Source organism: Littorina saxatilis, linkage group LG5 (assembly GCF_037325665.1).
Source record: "Littorina saxatilis isolate snail1 linkage group LG5, US_GU_Lsax_2.0, whole genome shotgun sequence".
NCBI lineage: Eukaryota > Metazoa > Mollusca > Gastropoda > Littorinimorpha > Littorinidae > Littorina > Littorina saxatilis.
In genome coordinates this window covers 51,040,101-51,059,341 of record NC_090249.1, presented here as the reverse complement: position 1 = coordinate 51,059,341, position 19,241 = coordinate 51,040,101, and the positions used below count along the sequence as shown (strand labels likewise).

Genomic DNA, 19,241 nt, shown 5'->3' with positions numbered 1-19,241 from the left:
ATCGTTTCTTCTCTTTACAAGTTCTTCAACGCTCAGAATACTGAAAACGGCATCCAAGACGACAGTACTGTTTCCATACGCGAATTTAGCTGCCCTTGGAAAGTGGCCCGCTCAGGAGGCCTGCTAGTCTGACACTATAAGGACAGAGTTCTGAACATAGATGACAAAGATCCCGGAAAGAACAAACATTTCGCGGATGCAGACACAGAAAGACGTCATGAAGATTGCGATGCTTCAAAAGATACAGACTGTGACGATGACTGTGACGTCATTCACATATACCGAGACGTCATTTATAGTTGTTCGGTCACTTTCGTCAAAAAGTAGATCTCTCCACAATGGCTGCTCCTGTGTTTAGGTTTATCAAGCGTGAGTACGCAAAACGTGTTTGTTCTCTCCTCTGTTGAAGCTGTGAGACATAATCGCCATTACGAGCTAGTCGTGTGACAGAGAGTTTTCTTGCACACTCGACTGCTGCTGTTTCACTCCGGCTAAAGCCGTCGTGAAACATCTACAGTCTCGTGTGCAAGAAAACTCTCTGTCACACGACTAGCTCGTAATAGCGGGTAATGTTTTTGGAATCAGAAAATGATGGAGAATAAGATAAACGTAAATTTGGATCGTTTTATAATTCTTTTTTTTTTTTTACAATTTTCAGATTTTTAATGACCAAAGTCATTAATTAATTTTTAAGCCACCACGCTGAAATGCAATACCGAAGTCCGGGCTTCGTCGAAGACTACTTGACCAAAATTTCAACCAATTTGGTTGAAAAATGAGAGCGTGACAGTGCCGCCTCAACTTTCACGAAAAGCCGGATATGACGTCATCAAAGACATTTATCGAAAAAACGAAAAAAAAAAATCGGGGATATCAATCCAAGGAACTATCATGTAAAATGTCATAAAGATCGGTCCAGTAGTTTGGTCTGAATCGCTCTACACGCACGCACGCACACACACATGCACACACACACACACACACACACACACACACACACACACACACATACACCACGACCCTCTTTTCGATTCCCCCTCTATGTTAAAACATTTAGTCAAAACTTGACTAAATGTAAAAATTAGATAGCATGACTAACCTACCTCCCTAAGAATATTTGCAATTGCCAATGAGCTTTGATCATATAAACTAAGAATGTCACAGACCTTTGGGTAACCAAGCACCACTAACACCTACACAAAACCACCACCCCCCCAAAAAAAATTCAACAACATTCGATTTTCGACTGAATCATTCAGGTACGAATACTTTTTCCTTTCAAACATTGTTTTTATCATGTTTCGTAAGAAATCACTCGATTTATAGCAGTTTCATTCTCAAAAGTGATGTACGTTACTATTTGGATGACGACCATGCACACTTTACCCGTGGGGCTGGGCTCGTCCATCTCGCACGTAGGTGTGAAAGTCCTGTTGTCATTGATAGATCATATGCAAATGACCAAGGGAGAATAGTTAGGTCACGCTTGTCACAACATCTCGGCAAAACGAGAACGTTTTATTTTGGTTATAAGTAATTTTTCTTTACACAAAATCAACAAATCGTGTCGATTTTCACGAATCACAGACAAAGCATGCATTGCAAGCAATTTTTTAAATATTATTTTAGACTTAGTAGACTGTGTGAACCTCGAAATCGATCTTTGGCGGCCATCTTACATTTACCGCGGACTGTACGACCGTTTGACTGACCGATACCGAATTTACACAAGGATAATAACGTACATCTCGCATCACTTTTCCAAGCGAAATGAACGAAGTTGGCAGCTCCGTCGAGCTCATTTTTGGTCTCATTAAACACTGCATTCATTTCCTGTCTGGTTTGTATGAAGGATTTACCGGTCGCGCACGTGTTCGGAGTACAGTTCTTACAAAACTGAAAGCACCCAAAATCGCGTAACGCTTTTTTCTCCAGAATGACTAGGTAAGGTTGGAATCATAAGTCCGTTATTCATTGCTTACGGCATAAATTTGCCACCATGTTATACCAAAACGTTCGTCCATTCATCCTCTTTCATCTAACACAAAAATGTTCTTTGCAAAAAAAGTTTATTACCCAATAAACATGCCAGAAGTGGGCCATTGCTGGCGTTTTGATGGCAATGCCAGTTGCCAGAACTACTGCCATCAAAGGCCCACTTATGGCCCAATGCTGGCATATTACCCGTATGCACATTGGCAAATTGATGGGCCATCACTGGCAAGCCAGCACTTTGCCAGCAAAAACCCATCATTTATTTGCTGGCTTTTTGATGGCTTGCCATCATTTTGCCAGCAATTTGCCAGCAATTTTCCAGCAAAAACCCATCATTTATTTGATGGCTTTTTGATGGCTTGCCATCATTTTGCCAGAATTTTGCCAGCAAAAACCCATCATTTATTTGATGGCTTTTTGATGGCTTGCCATCATTTTGCCAGAATTTTGCCAGAATTTTGCCAGCAAAAACCCATCATTTATTTGATGGCTTATTGATGGCTTGCCATCAAAAACCCAGCATTTTGCCAGCATTTCGCCAGCATTTTGCCAGCATTTTGCAGGTTTTTAGTTCCATATAAAAAAAACTTTTTTCCATATATTTTCCGTTAATGGCCCTTTACCTGCTGAAATTACCGGGCCAGTTGTGGCCCGGCAAAATGCCATATTTCTGTCTTTACCATTGCCAGCAAAATGCCAATAAGTTGCAGGAAATATACCAATACCACTGATTCGGATAGAATGACGGCTCTATTCATGTACTCGATCTGCACAGTCTTGTTAGCCCATAGATGGTTGTTAGAAGTCTATAAATATGCTTTGTTTTGTCATTTTTTACTGTGAATGTAATAACAATAACAAAACACAGCACATCAATGGACTTTTCAACCCATGCTGGCGGCAAGACGTGCGCAAATAAAGCAAAGGGCAATGCTGTCAAGCTGTACGTTAGCAATATGCATATGCGTAATTATCAAATTCATCAGTAAAATGCAATTGAAATGCTAATCACATTTGTCGTGTAACTTATCTGGCAAGTAAAGGCAGTGGTTTTGACAGAATATTGTCATCAACGCAGTTATAGCGGGCACAACAACAATACAGTAATATATATTAAAAACAAAACAAATGTAAAGCTTCCAAACAGCAACGACTCATTACCGAAACATTACAGAAACGTACGCTTTGTTTTCAGTTGCTCACTGTTTTATTTTATTTGTACAGCGTTCTAAATTTCACACTCGAGACATGATGACCAAAGGCAGGAATGTTTCTTGTTCACTTCCCAGTAAACCTCCGTAGGATTGTCTTGATTCTGTCATTTCTCTGTTCGCATCCGCAACGTTGAGATAACGCTTCTTTTCTTTGTCCTGACGTCGTAGCCTACGGTAAGCCATTGAAACTCTCAAGTCCTCCTGCCGTTCACCTCTTGAAACATGAAAGCAAACGAGTTTTGTTGGTTTTAATTCATTATTCCATATCACACACACACACACACACACACACACACACACACACACACACACACACACACACACACACACACACACACACACACACACAACCAAACAACCAAACAAACGCAAGCATACACGCAGGCATGCAAGCAAACAGCACACGCACGCACGCACGCGCGCGCGCTCACACACACACGCGCACACACACACACACACACACACACACACACACACACACACACACACACACACACACACACACACACACACATACACACACAGAGGCATTCTCACAGAGAGGACGACTTCTTGTAATCTATCATATTTTCTGAACTGACTAAAATGCCAAGCAGAAGTAAGGGGTCAACAGGAATATGTATTTTGATCTAACCTGCGAACCTTACGTTGTCTCGGACAGCTCTCTTGCGTTTCTCTCAGGAACTGAGACCCAGGCGAGCTGCATCTTATCCAGTTGGGCAGTCAGACACTTGCACAAATCTTTGTCCTGGAGTGAATAGACACATACTCAATGTCAACATTCACAAGATGCAATTTGTTTGGTTACAAGTAAGCTTATGGTAATGCCTATGGTGCTTTTCTTTTGACAGAGACAAAACAAACTCAATCACACAAAGAAAGGAAAAAGGCACACACACACACACACACACACACACACACACACACACACACACACACACAACAGCGCGCGCGGGCGCACACACACACACACACACACACACACAACCGCGCGCGCGGGCGCACACACACACACACACACACACACACACACACACACACACACACACACGCGCGTGCGCTCGCAGATTCTTTCTTACAGAGAGGACGACTTCTTAAAGTCTATTATATTTTGCGAACTGACTCAAACGTCCAGCAGAAGAAAGTTGAAAAAAAGACCGACAACGGAGGAAAAGAACAAGAAGATACTAGATCTAACGCCGTTGCGACGACCTGCTCACACAACTGTTTGTGAAACTCACCACGCTTGCTTCTAGCCGGAGGAGATCGGACGCGTACTGAAATCGAAGAAGGTGCTTTGGAAATTCCTTGAAGTTGAATGCAAAACAAATAACCGGACATCTGCAGAACCACCGCGGGCCGGATTTAGTTGACAATGCGTCATCATCACGAGTGACGTCAAGATATTTCGACATTTGTTTGTACATTACGTCACTCCAAGTGAGAAAGTCATACCGCTGTGCTGTCGCAGATCTTCTTGCCAGCAATTATCCAGCATTGGCCCACTGCTGGCGTGCCAGCAAAAACCCACCTATAATTGCCAGCAAATCGCCACCTATGGCCCAATGCTGGCAAACAAGCACTGGGCCACCAATGGCGTGCCAACAGTGGGCCAATTAAGGCATTTTACTGGCCGACAATATTACTGGAATGCCAGAGATGGGCCAGTGATGGCAAGCCATAACTGGGCCTTTGTTGGCAAACCATAATTGGCCCAGTGTTGGTTTTTTTATGGCCAGCTTTACCAAACTTGCCAGCAAAAAGCCAGCAGTGGCCCAGTTCTGGCATGTTTATTGGGTAGAAGCAGGAGCCTGCCAAATAATTCAAGCGGGCTCTTTCCTTCTTTCGACGCCATGACAGATTCTTGGCCATATGTATATCTATATCTATAAATATATAGAGATAGATGACAGTGTATTTTTCGCGTGGCTATAAATTGATTCGACCTTTTCACTTTTACACTAAGGACAACTTACGGGTGCAAGGAAAGCGTTCTGGACAGTGCAGTGACATTCAAAAAATAGTAACGTAGTAACGGGAATATGGATTGACGCCACACGAAGGAAGGGGGATAAACGCTGAAAACACTGGAGAAGATAAGGAAGAGTTACTGGGAATGGATCCAGAGAAAAACCAAAATCGGTTCAGCGCTGCGCGCTGAGAGCACGTGTTGAAATATCTCATCGAGCAGGTTGTGTCCGAGGTGTAGCTGAATATGGCCACCAAATTTGAAAGAGATCCATTGAGAACTTTGGGCGTGCATCGCGGACACACACACACACACACACAGACAGACACACACACACACACACACACACACACACACACACACACACAAGTCGTATATATATATATAGAAGACTAGAAGCCGGGGACCCGGCTATGCCGGGTGTACCGCCGGCGCACCGCACGGAGGAAGGGAGATAAACGCGGCTGAGAACACTGGAGAAGATAAGGAAGAGTTACTGGGAATGGATCCAGAGAAAAACCAAAATCGGTTCAGCGCTGCGCGCTGAGAGCACGTGTTGAAATATCTCATCGATGAGGTTGTGTCCGGGGTGTAGCTGAATACGGTCTCCAAATTTGAAAAAGATCCACCGAGAACTTTGGCCGTGCATCGCGGACACACACACACACACACACAGACAGACAGACACAAGTCGTATATATATATATATATATATATATATATATATATATAGATGTAAGGATCTGGGACCACAACGGAGGTCTTCTCTTTAACTCTGCTTATGAAGGAAACATCGGCATTCAAAGTAAGAACATTCCATTTGTGGAAGCGTTTATAGGCATAGTTACGTTCGGGATAATTACATAGACAAATGTAAAATAGAGACAGAGCGAGAGGGAAGAGAGACAGGGTTAAGAAAACGCGGAAGAGATTATGGAGACAGATATAGAGGAACAGACGGGCGGACGGGCAGAAAGACGGACAGAAAGACGGACAGACATGAAAAGCTACGTCTGTAGTGTATGACCTGGCCTAAAAGCAACGTTCACATCATTTTTGTTTCAAACGGACGTAAAATACAAACACCTGCTAATTTCCCAAACCAAAAAATGTGTGTGCATACCTTTACTCTCAAGCGGCAAGAATCTTTCCAGAAAAAGAATCATGGTAATAAACACAAACAAAAACACACATTTTGGCTTTGTGTCGGGTATATTGTATGCCTTCAATGTGACTATACGTAACTCGCATCAGGCTGAGTGCAACATGTGGGGCTTTATAAGGCTGATGCCTAGTTGTTTGGACATTCCCATAAAAGAGCGTCGGTTTTATGTCTGCCTGATTTAAATATCTCGATACCACAGACAAACTGAAGCCGTACAGTTGCGTACGCTTTCACCATAAGGCATCATCCTTAAGTGCGGATGAACTTTTTGTTGTCAGTTTCACCACACAGTATATAAAGGTGCTGTTGTCCTGGCATTTCTAACTCTGAATCAACCCACGACAGGACAGGTAAGATACTCACTTGTATTGATAATAGTCGACCAGAGTTCATTCTCAATGAGCCCTTCAGCTGTATACTGAAGACAAAATTGGTTTTGAGTTCTCCGTTTCGAACTAGCATTCTTTGTACATTTCAGTAACAATCAACGGAAACCCGAATACCACCATGGCAATGGGTGCATGTGCCATCTGAGCGTGCTTTCTCACGGCTGAGGACATGTTGACAGTTCAGAGATCAACATTGATGGCAGAACACGGAGACCGCCTCAATGTTTATCAGCAAAAACAAAACACCACACACACACACACAAGCATGAAGTAGTCGGGTGCGATAGGCGGCTTTATTGCATTGACAGAAAAATACTAGACATGTTCTCATGCCAACATTTTGGTTTACACAAGAAACCCGAAATAAAACCGGTATGGAAATTCGGTACCGGTGTAACACCCCGTTCTGACCCCCACCTGAAGTGTACCCCATGAGACAGTTTGGGTTACTGAAGCTGAAGAAGTGGGGATCAGAACGGGGTGTTACACCGGTACAGAGCTCTTCTCTCAAGTTGGCTTCTCCTGGTGCAAGGATGCGTCAAAAAAGAATGAGAGTGGATTCGCACAGTCGTCACTTCGAATCTTGGCTGACGTGTTTAATTTCAGATCTAGTCACCATAGAGAGCCACCAACTTTCGAATCGGGACATGTTTTGTTATGTGTCCGATAGATGCTGGAAAGTCACTGACTGTATGGTAAATGTGGTGTTTAAAAGCAGGGACAACATGAAATTAAAAGATTTGTGTCTTTTTTTCAAGGCTTTTGACTTTTTTCCTTAAGTTTAATTGTTTTACAAAATCTCAGAAATTGTTTTGTCACAAAAAGTGTTATTTGTATGATGTATGCGTCAGACTAAAAATTGACGTTTTTGGTCTCTTTTTGGAATAAAAAATACGGTCTGCATGAAACATTCATTATCAAGGACAATAAAGATAGACTTTTTAAATCTGTTTAATTCAAGTGTGAACAGATCCCACGACACAAAAACAGAGATTTCTTCATATAAGTGTACGTAGGGGAAGGGCTCCTAATATGGACCACTTTTTGTTTCATGCTGATAATTAGCTTGTTTTCTTGCGAAGAAGTTTCATTTTGTGTTTGGTAGTCCTTCTCTCTTATGTTAACCGTTAGGCCAAATTAGAGTGAAATAGCTTTGATAGATATTCAGCAAAAATTAAATACAGAAAAAATTACAAATGGTCCATATTAGGAGCCTGGGCGCCTAATATGGACCGGTGAAGCGGCCTTCACGATTCACTGTAAAACGCCCCCATACTTCAAAATAACATGATACAACTTAGTGTACAAGTCAGACTAATCAAAATATGCTTTAGATTTATCTGTTTCGGGTTGATGAGAGCATTATTTGAAGCACACCAGGAAACTAAAGAAGCTTATCAAAAACAGAGTGAAAATAAGTGAAATTGTCAACTTCCACGAAAAGAAGACTTTTTGTTGTAATTTTTTAAATCTCGAGGGCTAGTTATAGGTTATTTCCAGCAAGCTTCCTAATGAATTAATGAAAATAGCCTTTAGCTTTTATTTTCTTCGATTTGTTGAAGGTGGTCCATATTAGGGGACTCGCACACACTTTGAGATTTTGCTATTATTTTTTGTTTGCAGTAGAAACTCGGGGTCAACACGGCTAAAATGTAACAAATTCAGTCGTAGCTGTCATATATAGCAGTTTTTGAGCGATAAAAGCTTTGGCTGTGGACAGAAACGAGTCCGTTTTAGGCGGCAAATTTAGAGTGAACGCTGTCAAAAGTGAAAAAAAGAGAAAAAGCCTAACGGTTTTGAGATTTGTGTTTCTGCAACTGTTTTGACATGTGCAAGTTATACAGAGAGGGTGAGTACAGCGAATAAAACTTTTTTGAGCGCTCTAGCGCCGTTAGTTTGTCAGAACAAGAGGTGGTCCATATTAGGAGCCGGTCCATATTAGGAGCCGGTCCATATTAGGAGCCCTTCCCCTACCTGAGATTTATTCCATGGGTAGATATAATATGCAAAAAATAAATTGCAAAACAAATCAACCTTTTTTTTCTCCAACTTTGACAGAGTTTCTCCAACATTATTCCACTGTTATTCTTAGACGGTCTCTCTGTGAATTTGTACAAGTTAAATGGCTTGATTGTTTGAACCACTTTAGCAAATGGACATCAGATTCAGTGGACACAGTATAATGATAGTGTGCTTGTTTTATGAAATTCAAAAACTGTGTAAAGCCTGTGTAAAGCCCAATAATAATCGGGTAAAGTAGAGGGCGAAGTCTACTTCATAATAATAACGAGGATATTTATATGGCGCAAATCCTAAAACAGTTCTAAGCGCCTAAGTCTACTTCCCGAAGCTCGCTGCACGAAGCTTTGACACTAAATTTTCTGTAAACAGACTTCGCGAAAATAACTGAAAACAAGAAATTCCTCCGAGGTAGGAAAAACACCCCCGTCCTTACCATTCTCACTGCCACCAACTGAGAAGGTTATTTCCCTTTGACCATTAATATGTCCCTCTATAAGTCCTTGTAGAATCTTAATCCACCAATAACTCCCTAACCGTGTGTTTGACTGGTCCCAATTTTTGTAAGGACCGTCTCAGGAATGTATAGAACCTGTTCACCAAGTTTGGTGACGATCGGTCCGTTCATTCTTGAGATCTATATGCGAACACAAACACACAAACAAACAAACAAACACATCGACCGAATCCTATACACACCCCTATACCGGGGGTGTAATAAACAAATAAAAATTACTCAAAAAGCGAACGTGGAAGCCGCAGTGAAGCTTTTCAGATTTCTCTGACACGGTGTAGGCAAGTTGTGAAGGGGCACATGTTGCCATTCGGTAATGTCGGGCTCATTAATATGCACCATTACCTGTTATAATCACGATTGTTGTTTTTTTGTTGCTTTTTTGCATAAAATTGAACCAATTGCTCGTATGCGTACAGATACCTATAGATACGCATACGAGCAATTGATTCTATTTTATGCTTTCACACTTTGTGAACCATAATTGTGCACGTTAACAATACTGCGAAACGGGAGAAACATGGATGGGTGACCAACTTTGTCGTTCCACAAACTTACCCATGCAAAACCTAGGATGCAGTCCATGAATTGTAATGTGATGGGTTATTAATTTTTTATCCTTTTCAGGAAGGCTGACACAACTTGTTCGAGTAGCAGTAAACATGAAATTCAACCTGATTTGCCTGCTTCTGGTTGTTGGTGCGAACATCGCTCGTGCAGGTCACACTAATCTTAGTTATAAACGTAGCAGCATAATCATCACAACATGTTTCAAGCAAACACAAGCGAGAAAGTAAAAAAGAACCGGACAAACAGATAAGCGAAGAAGGAAAGAATAGCATAAGCCTTTCTCTTTGTCAGTCTTGAACACCCCCCCTCTCTCTCTCTCTCTCTCTCTCTCTCTCTCTCTCTCTCTCTCTCTCTCTCTCTCTCTCTCTCTCTCTCTCTCTCTCTCTCTCTCTCTCTCTCTCTCTCTCTCTCTCTCTCTCTCTTTTTTCTTTTTTATTTGGGACTCTGCAAGTGCAAACACTTTGAAACACTTGTGCTCTTTACATAGACGAGCTGTTAAATTAATTCTTTTAAAAAATACATCTCTCTCTACGTCTGATTATAAAAGATTGAAGATTCTTCCTATCAAAATAAGATTTACCTATAACAAAGGTGCAATGATGCATGAATTATGTCAGGGAATGCACCTACACTCATTGCTTCATATTTCAAACTGAACAATTCAAGAAAACTAAACGAATTAATTACCCCAACCCCTAGAATTGACCTGTACATGTCAAGTCTTTCTTATTCTGGCGCCCTATTCCTGATATAATTAAAATGCAAGTCAGTGAAACATCATTCAAGGAACTCTACATACTGTTTCTCTTGCAAACAAGTAAATAATTATGTGATAATATTTCACCATTGCTTGATATTCATAATGCATTTTGAAATGTCTTTTTAATTGTTTGACATGTTAATTATGTAAATTGTATTGTAGCTTAACTTCTATTTCTTCTTGTTATCAAGTTAATCGAGTTACCCTCAATGGGCGAGGGCCGGATAAAAAAAAAGCATGTTTACATTGCTTATTCTGTTACCCTCAATAAATAAAGTTCAATTCAATTCAATTCAATTCCCTCTCTCTCTCTCTCTCTGGCCAATCGTTCAGACAAATATTTGATGTACTATTAGCACCTGCTCGTCATGACTTTTAACCTGATGTGAGAGGGACACATTATGTCGCCCTTGTCATAGCGACTGCTTTACAGAGGTGTCTGCCAGCCTTGAGCATTGATCTATTTATAGCTAAAACGTTCAATTACCACCCGTGAAACTTCTGTGAGATTTAGAGAGCTGGTTGTGATGAGGTCTGCCTGCCGTTGTCTCCTGGTATGCTTTAGATCCTGCAAACGTTTGTGTTCAGCAAACAAGATTTTTGTTTCAGAGGGCAGTTGAAATCAGTTCTCTTTGACTAAATTTGTAATTCGAGGAATGTAATTCGAGTGATTCGTACAATTGATTACACGTGTGTGCAGCTCACATCCCAGAAAAGCGGATCGTGAACGGGGAGGTTGTGAGCCGGGGTGAAGCGAAATTCAGCGCGTCGCTATGGTATCTCAAACCTAACGTGTTCACCGAGAAATCCGGCCTGAAGCACGTGTGTGGGGGCATTCTGATCGCCCCTCAGTGGGTGCTCACCGCCGGTCATTGTTTTGAGTGAGTGTATATCTGTCTGTCTCTCTGTCTGTCTGGCTGTCTGTCTGTCTGTGTCAACCGTGTGTGTGGGGGCACGTTGCTCACTGCTGGTCATTGTTTTGTTCATTAGCTTAAAAATCGAATTTTAACTAACAGATTTAAAAGTGATTGCATTGTATTCTTTATCATCTCCTCAATCCAAACAACTATAAACACATATAAAGTTTGGATTGAAAACAAGCTAAAAATTAAATCAAGAAATTCCGTTGTAAGTAAATTAAGGGATTTGGCTTGTGTTATTAAGACAATGCGTCAGCGCAGTCTCAGATGCAGGGTGTCGGCCAGCCTTTGATTTCCTCGTATCGTTGAGAAACATGCAGTGCGTACGGTTCAGTTTTATTCTGTTAGGCCCAGAGATTGAATAATTGTATTGATTTAGCTTTACGTGCCTTCATTTCAGTGACACCGCTCTCCCAGGACTATCGGTACTTTCGGACTGGCTGGTGGTTCTAGGGGAGAACAATCTGAACAAGACGGAGATCGGAGAGCAGTTCTTCTCCATAGAGAACATCTTCGTTGTACCAGAGTATGACAGTGAGTATAGACAGAGAACGGAGAGCAGTTCTTCTCCATAGAGAACATCTTAGTGTTACCATGGTATGATTGGCAACATCAACAAGCAAGACAGGGATAGATTAGATAAATTCATCAGGAAAGCAAGTGGGGTGGTTGGGAGGAAGCAGGACAATTTCACATCAACACATGAACGACGACTGACTGACAAGTTACAGAAGATTTTGGCTGACGACTCGCACCCACTCAGACCGGAATTTGACAGTAGACGGACAGACAGGAGCAACAGATTCAGACAACCAACCGCAAGATCCACACGCTACAGAAATTCGTTCATTCCATCTGCAATTCACATCTTCAATTCTCAGGTGGGGCGGTAGATGCTGGTGTTGTCGCTCTGATGCACGGGGTCAGTGTTCTGTATTGTTTCAGTATTGTTGATTTTGTTTTGCATTCTACTCTCTTAATCTTAGACAATATGTGATAACCGGCAAGGTGCTGACTTTCTTTTGTGCATTGTTGATGGTGAATGCATGTTAATTTATTTTTAATATACTTTCTTATGTGATAACCAATGTGCTATATTTTCTCAGGACAAAGAACAAATGTTTATCTTGAATGTTTTATGTATGTTATTATTACGGACACAAACGCTCAGCAATGTAATTTCTCTTTTAGAGATTAATAAAGTTATTGTATTGTATTGTATTGTATTGTATTGTGAATATAGATAGCCTAGAAAAACTCAGTGATCTTTAAATTAACACTATATATATTCTTACTGAAACACTGCTGGTTAACACTCATACCTCTGAGAGAAAAAAAAACTGGGCGTTTTTTGGACAGTGTACATGAATGGTCTAGTCTATGCATGGGCAAGACACTCATCTAAGTGTACTGCACTGTCGGGTTCCAGATCCGAAAAATATGGGTTAGGAATGAAATACTAGATTCTATGCGTCAACAGTGCCAATTAGGCAACTTATCTCATCAATAAGGGGATTGATTTTATCCGTTACTGACATGTGATTTAAAGAAAAAACATGACGTCTCTTCACGACCATCTCTTCCACAGTGAAATCTCTGACGTCAAAAGCGAAGGAAATAAAGTTCAAGAAGACTTTAAAATGCGAATAAAGATGTAACATAACAAGAAGAGCAAACGCTCGATCGAGTCACTTTCGCAGTTCTGAATATTATATGAGGCATCAGATGGACAGGAAGAAATTGCTATTCACAACACAATGAGTCACGTTCACATAAAATTTGAGCCCGGTCACTTTTATAGTTTCCGAGAAAAGCCCAACGTTAAGTTGTGTGTTGCCGAACAGAAAAGGCTAGTTATCTCCCTTGTTTTTCTGATAACGTTCGTAAAAGGCTACAGATGTAAATACTTTGATGTAAAGAATAATCCTACAAAGTTTCAATCACATCCGATGAACTTTGTCAAAGATATAAAATGTCTAATTTTTCCTTTGACGCTGACCTGTGACCTTGAAAAAGGTCAAAGGTCAACGAAACCATCGTTAAAGTGTAGAGGTCATTGGAGGTCACGACTAAACAAAATATGAGCCCGATCGCTTTGATAGTTTCCGAGAAAAGATATAAAATGTCTAATTTTTCCTTTGACGCTGACCTGTGACCTTGAAAAAGGTCAAAGGTCAACGAAACCATCGTTAAAGTGTAGAGGTCATTGGAGGTCACGACTAAACAAAATATGAGCCCGATCGCTTTGATAGTTTCCGAGAAAAGTCCAACGTTAAGGTGGTGTCTACGGACGGCCGGCCGGCCGGACAGACTAACACTGACCGATTACATAGAGTCACTTTTTCTCAAGTGACTCAAAAAGTGTGTCACTTGTTCTGCATGTCTTCAAAGAATTGACTAATCATTCTGAAAACAAATTTTGTCCTGGTGACTTCGTCATATCAGCAGTAGAAAATTACTCGAACGCTCACCGCCAGTCTGTGCACGTGTAAGTACCCTATAACATTAAATGAATGTGTCGCTTATGTTAATTGTCCGACGAAAATGGAACGCATGCGTTTGAACTAACCATTATAGGCCTGAATGATCGTGCAACATCGTCATAACATCACGAACAATTGTAATTGCCTATTTTCTTTATGAAAATTGGTATACCTGCGTGAAATTGAATGCTCTTTTTCATGGAATTGTTATAAAGTGTTTTTACCGTAATTTATGTGCAGAAAATTAATTATTTAATCAAATATAGGTTTGAAAAGGTGGCAAAATTTCCTACACTTTGTTTACACAATATTGACAACACCTCTAGCATGATTTTTTTTTATATTTGGTAGTCATGATAAACAATGTGTTAGCTGGCTTCTGAACCTTCAGATTTGATATTGCTTTAGGTTTCTTAAAATTATGAATTTGTGTTCTTTGCATATATCCTTTGAAAATTAGTATTTCAGAGAAAAAAAATCATAACGTTGCTATTGGCTATCATTTCTTATCGTCTTTCAGTGTCCTTTTCCTTTTTCGTGCAACACACACACACACAGACACAGACACAGACAAATACACACACAGACAAACACACACACGCACGCACGCTCGCACGCACACACACACACGCACGCACGCACGCGGCACCGCGGCACGCACGCACACACACACACACACACACACCGGCACACGCACACACAGAGATTTATTATCATATTTCAGTGTCAGAAAGATGTCGTACCATCGGCCATGCCCAAAAGATCCACTGACATTGCTGCAGTCGCAAAATCATGGCTCGTCGCATTTCAGTGTTCAAGCCCACAGGTGACGTTGCTCTGCTCAAGCTGAACGCCAGCGCCGTCAACGACGACTACACCGCCACCATCGCCGTCGACAACGACCCGCAGTGTGCTGTCAGTGGACACGAGTGTACGGTCTACGGGTGGGGCCAAGCCGCGGAAGGTAAAGAGAGCTGATGCATTGTGTTTCTGGAGTGTTACCGCGAGCAATCAAGATCTGGTTTAAAAAGAGCACAGGGAGATGCTTAAAGCTGAGAATTACCAATAAAACTAATTAATTTGGGTTTGAAAGAAAGAGTCTGCGCGATGCAGCTCCGATCCATTTTTGAATACCCAGCCCTGAGAATGTCCTCTGATCCACGTGTGCGTGTCCCATCTGCTCTCACTAAGGCTCCCACCGCTGCGCGCCCTACAAAAGCCAAATCAGAAGGGATGGCGGTTAATCTCAAAACTTTAACTCGCCAGCCGGGCTTGTAACTCACAGAAAGTCACTAGCCCGCCAGAAATGTCGCTGGCCTGGTACTGACGTACTTAAGTTGCTGCATCTGCAGTGTTTCTATGGCTTTGAAACTCGATACTACAACCGATATTGTTGCATTGGACCAGAATGTTCGCTGGCAAGCTTGGCTAGTTGCCAGGCGGTTTCTACTAACCTGGCAGATTTTTTACTCGCCCCTGGCGATCGGGCGGACATTTGGCCATCCCTGATCAGCTGTCTCCTGCGTTCACCACCACATGTTAAAGGCACATGCAGTAAGCCTCCCGTAAACCATCACAGAGCTCCCCGAGCGTCTACATACACTGAGTACAAGCATACTTCCATTTAAACGCTCACCGAACGGGAACATCCTGGCTGCTTTCTGTCGAGCGTGAGAAATTTTCAAAGAATTCATTTTCGTGGACTTGGCCCTTTAAAACAATGGCGCCTCGTTTTGTGCTGGACGGCTGTTATGAATATCCCGGAAATCACGCCCGGACAGTAAGCCTCCCGTAAACCATCACAGATACTGTCAGGCTTTTACACACAGTACAAACACCCTTCCATTTGAACGCTCACCAAACGGGAACATCCTAGGTGCCCTACGTAAAGAGCGAGCAATTTTTAAAGAATTAATTTTGCAGATTCTCTCGAACACTTTTTGGACCCATCCTGAACTCTGGTCAAAAATGAGTTACTTCCCTTAAACTGGCGACAGCCGTGGATCGATGATTATCAGAATGTTTTTGGACCGTGGTGCGTTTTTGCGCAAGACCTTACTTTTAAAATCTAAATGATAAATTGACAGCTTGTTACACAAACATTCTTTAATCATAAAAGAATTCTTTTTTCATCAAGACAAGATCAGTGCAATTCGAAGTTGTGAAAGTTTGAAAAAAGAAAAGCCCGGAAGCAGGGTCACGCAAGGGTCGTAGCAGACGACGGTTTATGCGGCATATCGCCGTTCCTCTCAACAGTCAAAAGCCATCGCTAGAGTTCTTGTGAACCACATCCGTTTGTTTCGTGCATAAAAACGTGCTATTGTAGATAAGCTCACATCGAGTCGCATTCAAATGACTAACTGACGACTACATTGTGAAAAAGGGAAACTGGATCACACGGGTTCACGATGGCTCAGGGGTAAAATAAACCACGCAAAAATAAATTCTTTGAAAATTGTTCGCTCTTTACGGAGGGCACCTAGGATGTTCTCAATCGGTGAGTGTTTAAATGAAAGGGTGTTTGTACTGTGTGTAAAAGCCTGACCGTATCTGTGATGGTTTACGGGAGGCTTACTGTGCCTTTAAACTCAAGCCAGCGATATGACTTTATTTACTAGTAATCCTGTGCTCAGTCTGACAGCACACCTTAAACCGGGCTGTCACTTCTGTCGAAAGGTAGCCACGGTGAAAGATTCTTTCATGCACTGTACATCACGGTGACTCAGTGAAGACAGACTGGGCTGTGCTCGAGTCTCTGTGCATTTTTGTTTTCTGGTATTTTTCTGGTGCTTTTTATATTTAGTCAAGTTTTGACTAAATGTTTTAACATCGAGGGGGAATCGAAACGAGGGTCGTGGTGTATGTGCGTGTGTCTGTCTGTCTGTGTGTGTGTGTGTGTAGAGCGATTCAGACTAAACTACTGGACCGATCTTTATGAAATTTGACATGAGAGTTCCTGGGTATGAAATCCCCGAACGTTTTTTTCATTTTTTTGATATATGTCTTTGATGACGTCATATCCGGCTTTTCGTGAAAGTTGAGGCGGCACTGTCACGCCCTCATTTTTCAACCAAATTGGTTGAAATTTTGGTCAAGTAATCTTCGACGAAGCCTGGACTTCGGTATTGCATTTCAGCTTGGTGGCTTAAAAATTAATTAATGACTTTGGTCATTAAAAATCTGAAAATTGTAAAAAAAAATAAAAATTTTTAAAACGATTTAAATTTACGTTCATCTTATTCTCCATCATTTGCTGATTCCAAAAACATATAAATATGTTATATTCGGATTAAAAACAAGCTCTGAAAATTAAATATATAAAAATTATTATCAAAATTAAATTGTCCAAATCAATTTAAAAACACTTTCATCTTATTCCTTGTCGGTTCCTGATTCCAAAAACATATAGATATGATATGTTTGGATTCAAAACACGCTCAGAAAGTTAAAACAAAGAGAGGTACAGAAAAGCGTGCTATCCTTCTTAGCGCAACTACTACCCCGCTCTTCTTGTCAATTTCACTGCCTTTGCCATGAGCGGTGGACTGACGATGCTACGAGTATACGGTCTTGCTGAAAAATGGCATTGCGTTCAGTTTCATTCTGTGAGTTCGACAGCTACTTGACTAAATATTGTATTTTCGCCTTACGCGACTTGTTTTTTTTTAGAAAGTCAATTCTTCAGAAAATTTCAAATCACCACACAAAGCAGTTGATTTGTTGGTATGTGGCCAAGTGGGGGGGGATAATCTTTTCCCATGTTACAGCTAGGCCAGATCTGAGACGGCCAGGCAAACTGTTTTCACGAGGCGGAGTGGGCCTTTAAGAGAGCCCTACGGACCTTCTTTCACTTTTGGTTTTATTTTTGTTTTTTAAATTATTTATTTTCCTCTGTTTTCGCCATAGAGCCTTTCGGATACGGCACGGTGCTTCAATACAAAACGGAAGTGAAGTTGCAGGCGAACGAGGAGTGCGTCGAAGCGTACAATGCTGCAGGCTACTCTATCAGTGACCTGGAACTCTGTGCCTACACTGAAGGCACAGACGCCTGCTTTGTAAGTCTGTCTGTGTGTAAGTCTGTTTGTCTGTGAGTCTGTCTGTCTGTCTTTCTGTCAGCCTGTCTGTCAGTCTGTCTGTCGGCCTGTCTGTCAGTGACGAACGATGGGTATAGCCAACGAGTCATTGTTGACATGTGACGCTGAAGGCGGCACAGATGCCCTTTTCTCTATAAGTATGCCTCTCTGTTGCATTGTTATAAGGACGTCATTCTGGCTTACTTATCGGACATTCGTTGTTTGTTCGTTTTCGCCTTTGCAGACTTCGACGTTCGTTTTGTCATTCAACAGGTTTGCTAAATGACCTACTGTGTTCAAAGTTTTATATTGGTACACGCAATAAAAAAAAAAGGGTGGTTATGAGTTTTCTTCTGTGTCTATCATTCACAAGCCCTCCTCCCCCTTCACTTCCGCGTTCTCGGTTAATGGTGTCATTACTTTTTGTTTGAAAAATTTAATGCCGACTTCTGCAGTATTCAATGTCTAAATTAATCCAATATGTTCCTCTCGCTGTCTCTGTCATACACACACACACACACACACACACACATTGACACACAAACACCACACACACACACACACACGCACACGCACACACACACACACATTGACACACAAACACCACACACACACACACACACACACACATTGACACACAAACACCACACACACACACACACACACACACACACACACACACATTGACACACAAACACCACACACACACACACACACACACACACACACACACACACACACACACACACACTAACACGAAAAAAAAACAAATGACGTCCAACACCATACCGGTCGTCATTAACTCCAGTTTTAAATGACATTATTTGACCCAATTACAGGGAGATTCAGGCGGTCCCTTGGTGTGCACGTGCAATGGAGTGGAGGTTGTCAGTGGCACTGTGTTCCACGGAGAAGGGTGTGCAAGAAAGGAATATCCCGGTGTGTACACGCGTCTATCCAAATTCTCCAACTGGATCCAGACTACAATCTCACAAAACTAACAATAATAAAAAGCTGACTTCGAATTCAAGTCAGTCTAAATTTAAGTCTGTGTCACTGTTTGGTTGTTGCAATTGTTTTAAAGCATGTGCGTGTATGCGTTCTTTGAGAACGAGAAGAAACCTCCAAAGCAGCAACAGAATGTTTCCAGAGTTGAATAGAAAAGAAGAA

General features: G+C 41.6%; 1 protein-coding gene across 1 annotated transcript; it reads left to right on the top strand.

Annotated features, from left to right (window-relative positions):
* The first annotated feature begins 6,591 nt into the window (after positions 1–6,591).
* LOC138967399 (trypsin-like) lies at positions 6,592–19,117 on the top strand. The gene is made up of 7 exons (XM_070339940.1): positions 6,592–6,693; positions 9,893–9,985; positions 11,296–11,476; positions 11,916–12,049; positions 14,810–14,962; positions 17,905–18,053; positions 18,911–19,117. Exons 2-7 carry the CDS (start codon positions 9,928–9,930, stop codon positions 19,070–19,072), a joined length of 837 nt encoding a protein of 278 aa, XP_070196041.1. The 5' UTR covers positions 6,592–6,693; positions 9,893–9,927; the 3' UTR covers positions 19,073–19,117.
* Positions 19,118–19,241: the final 124 nt, after the last annotated feature.

Excerpts from the sequence above, each read along its gene's own strand:
- LOC138967399 (XM_070339940.1), top strand. The coding sequence starts at position 9,928 with ATGAAATTCAACCTGATTTGCCTGCTTCTGGTTGTTGGTGCGAACATC. Across the intron at positions 9,986-11,295 it reads TGCGAACATCGCTCGTGCAG|CTCACATCCCAGAAAAGCGG; the intron begins GTCACACTAATC and ends ACGTGTGTGCAG. Across the intron at positions 14,963-17,904 it reads GTGGGGCCAAGCCGCGGAAG|AGCCTTTCGGATACGGCACG; the intron begins GTAAAGAGAGCT and ends TTTTCGCCATAG.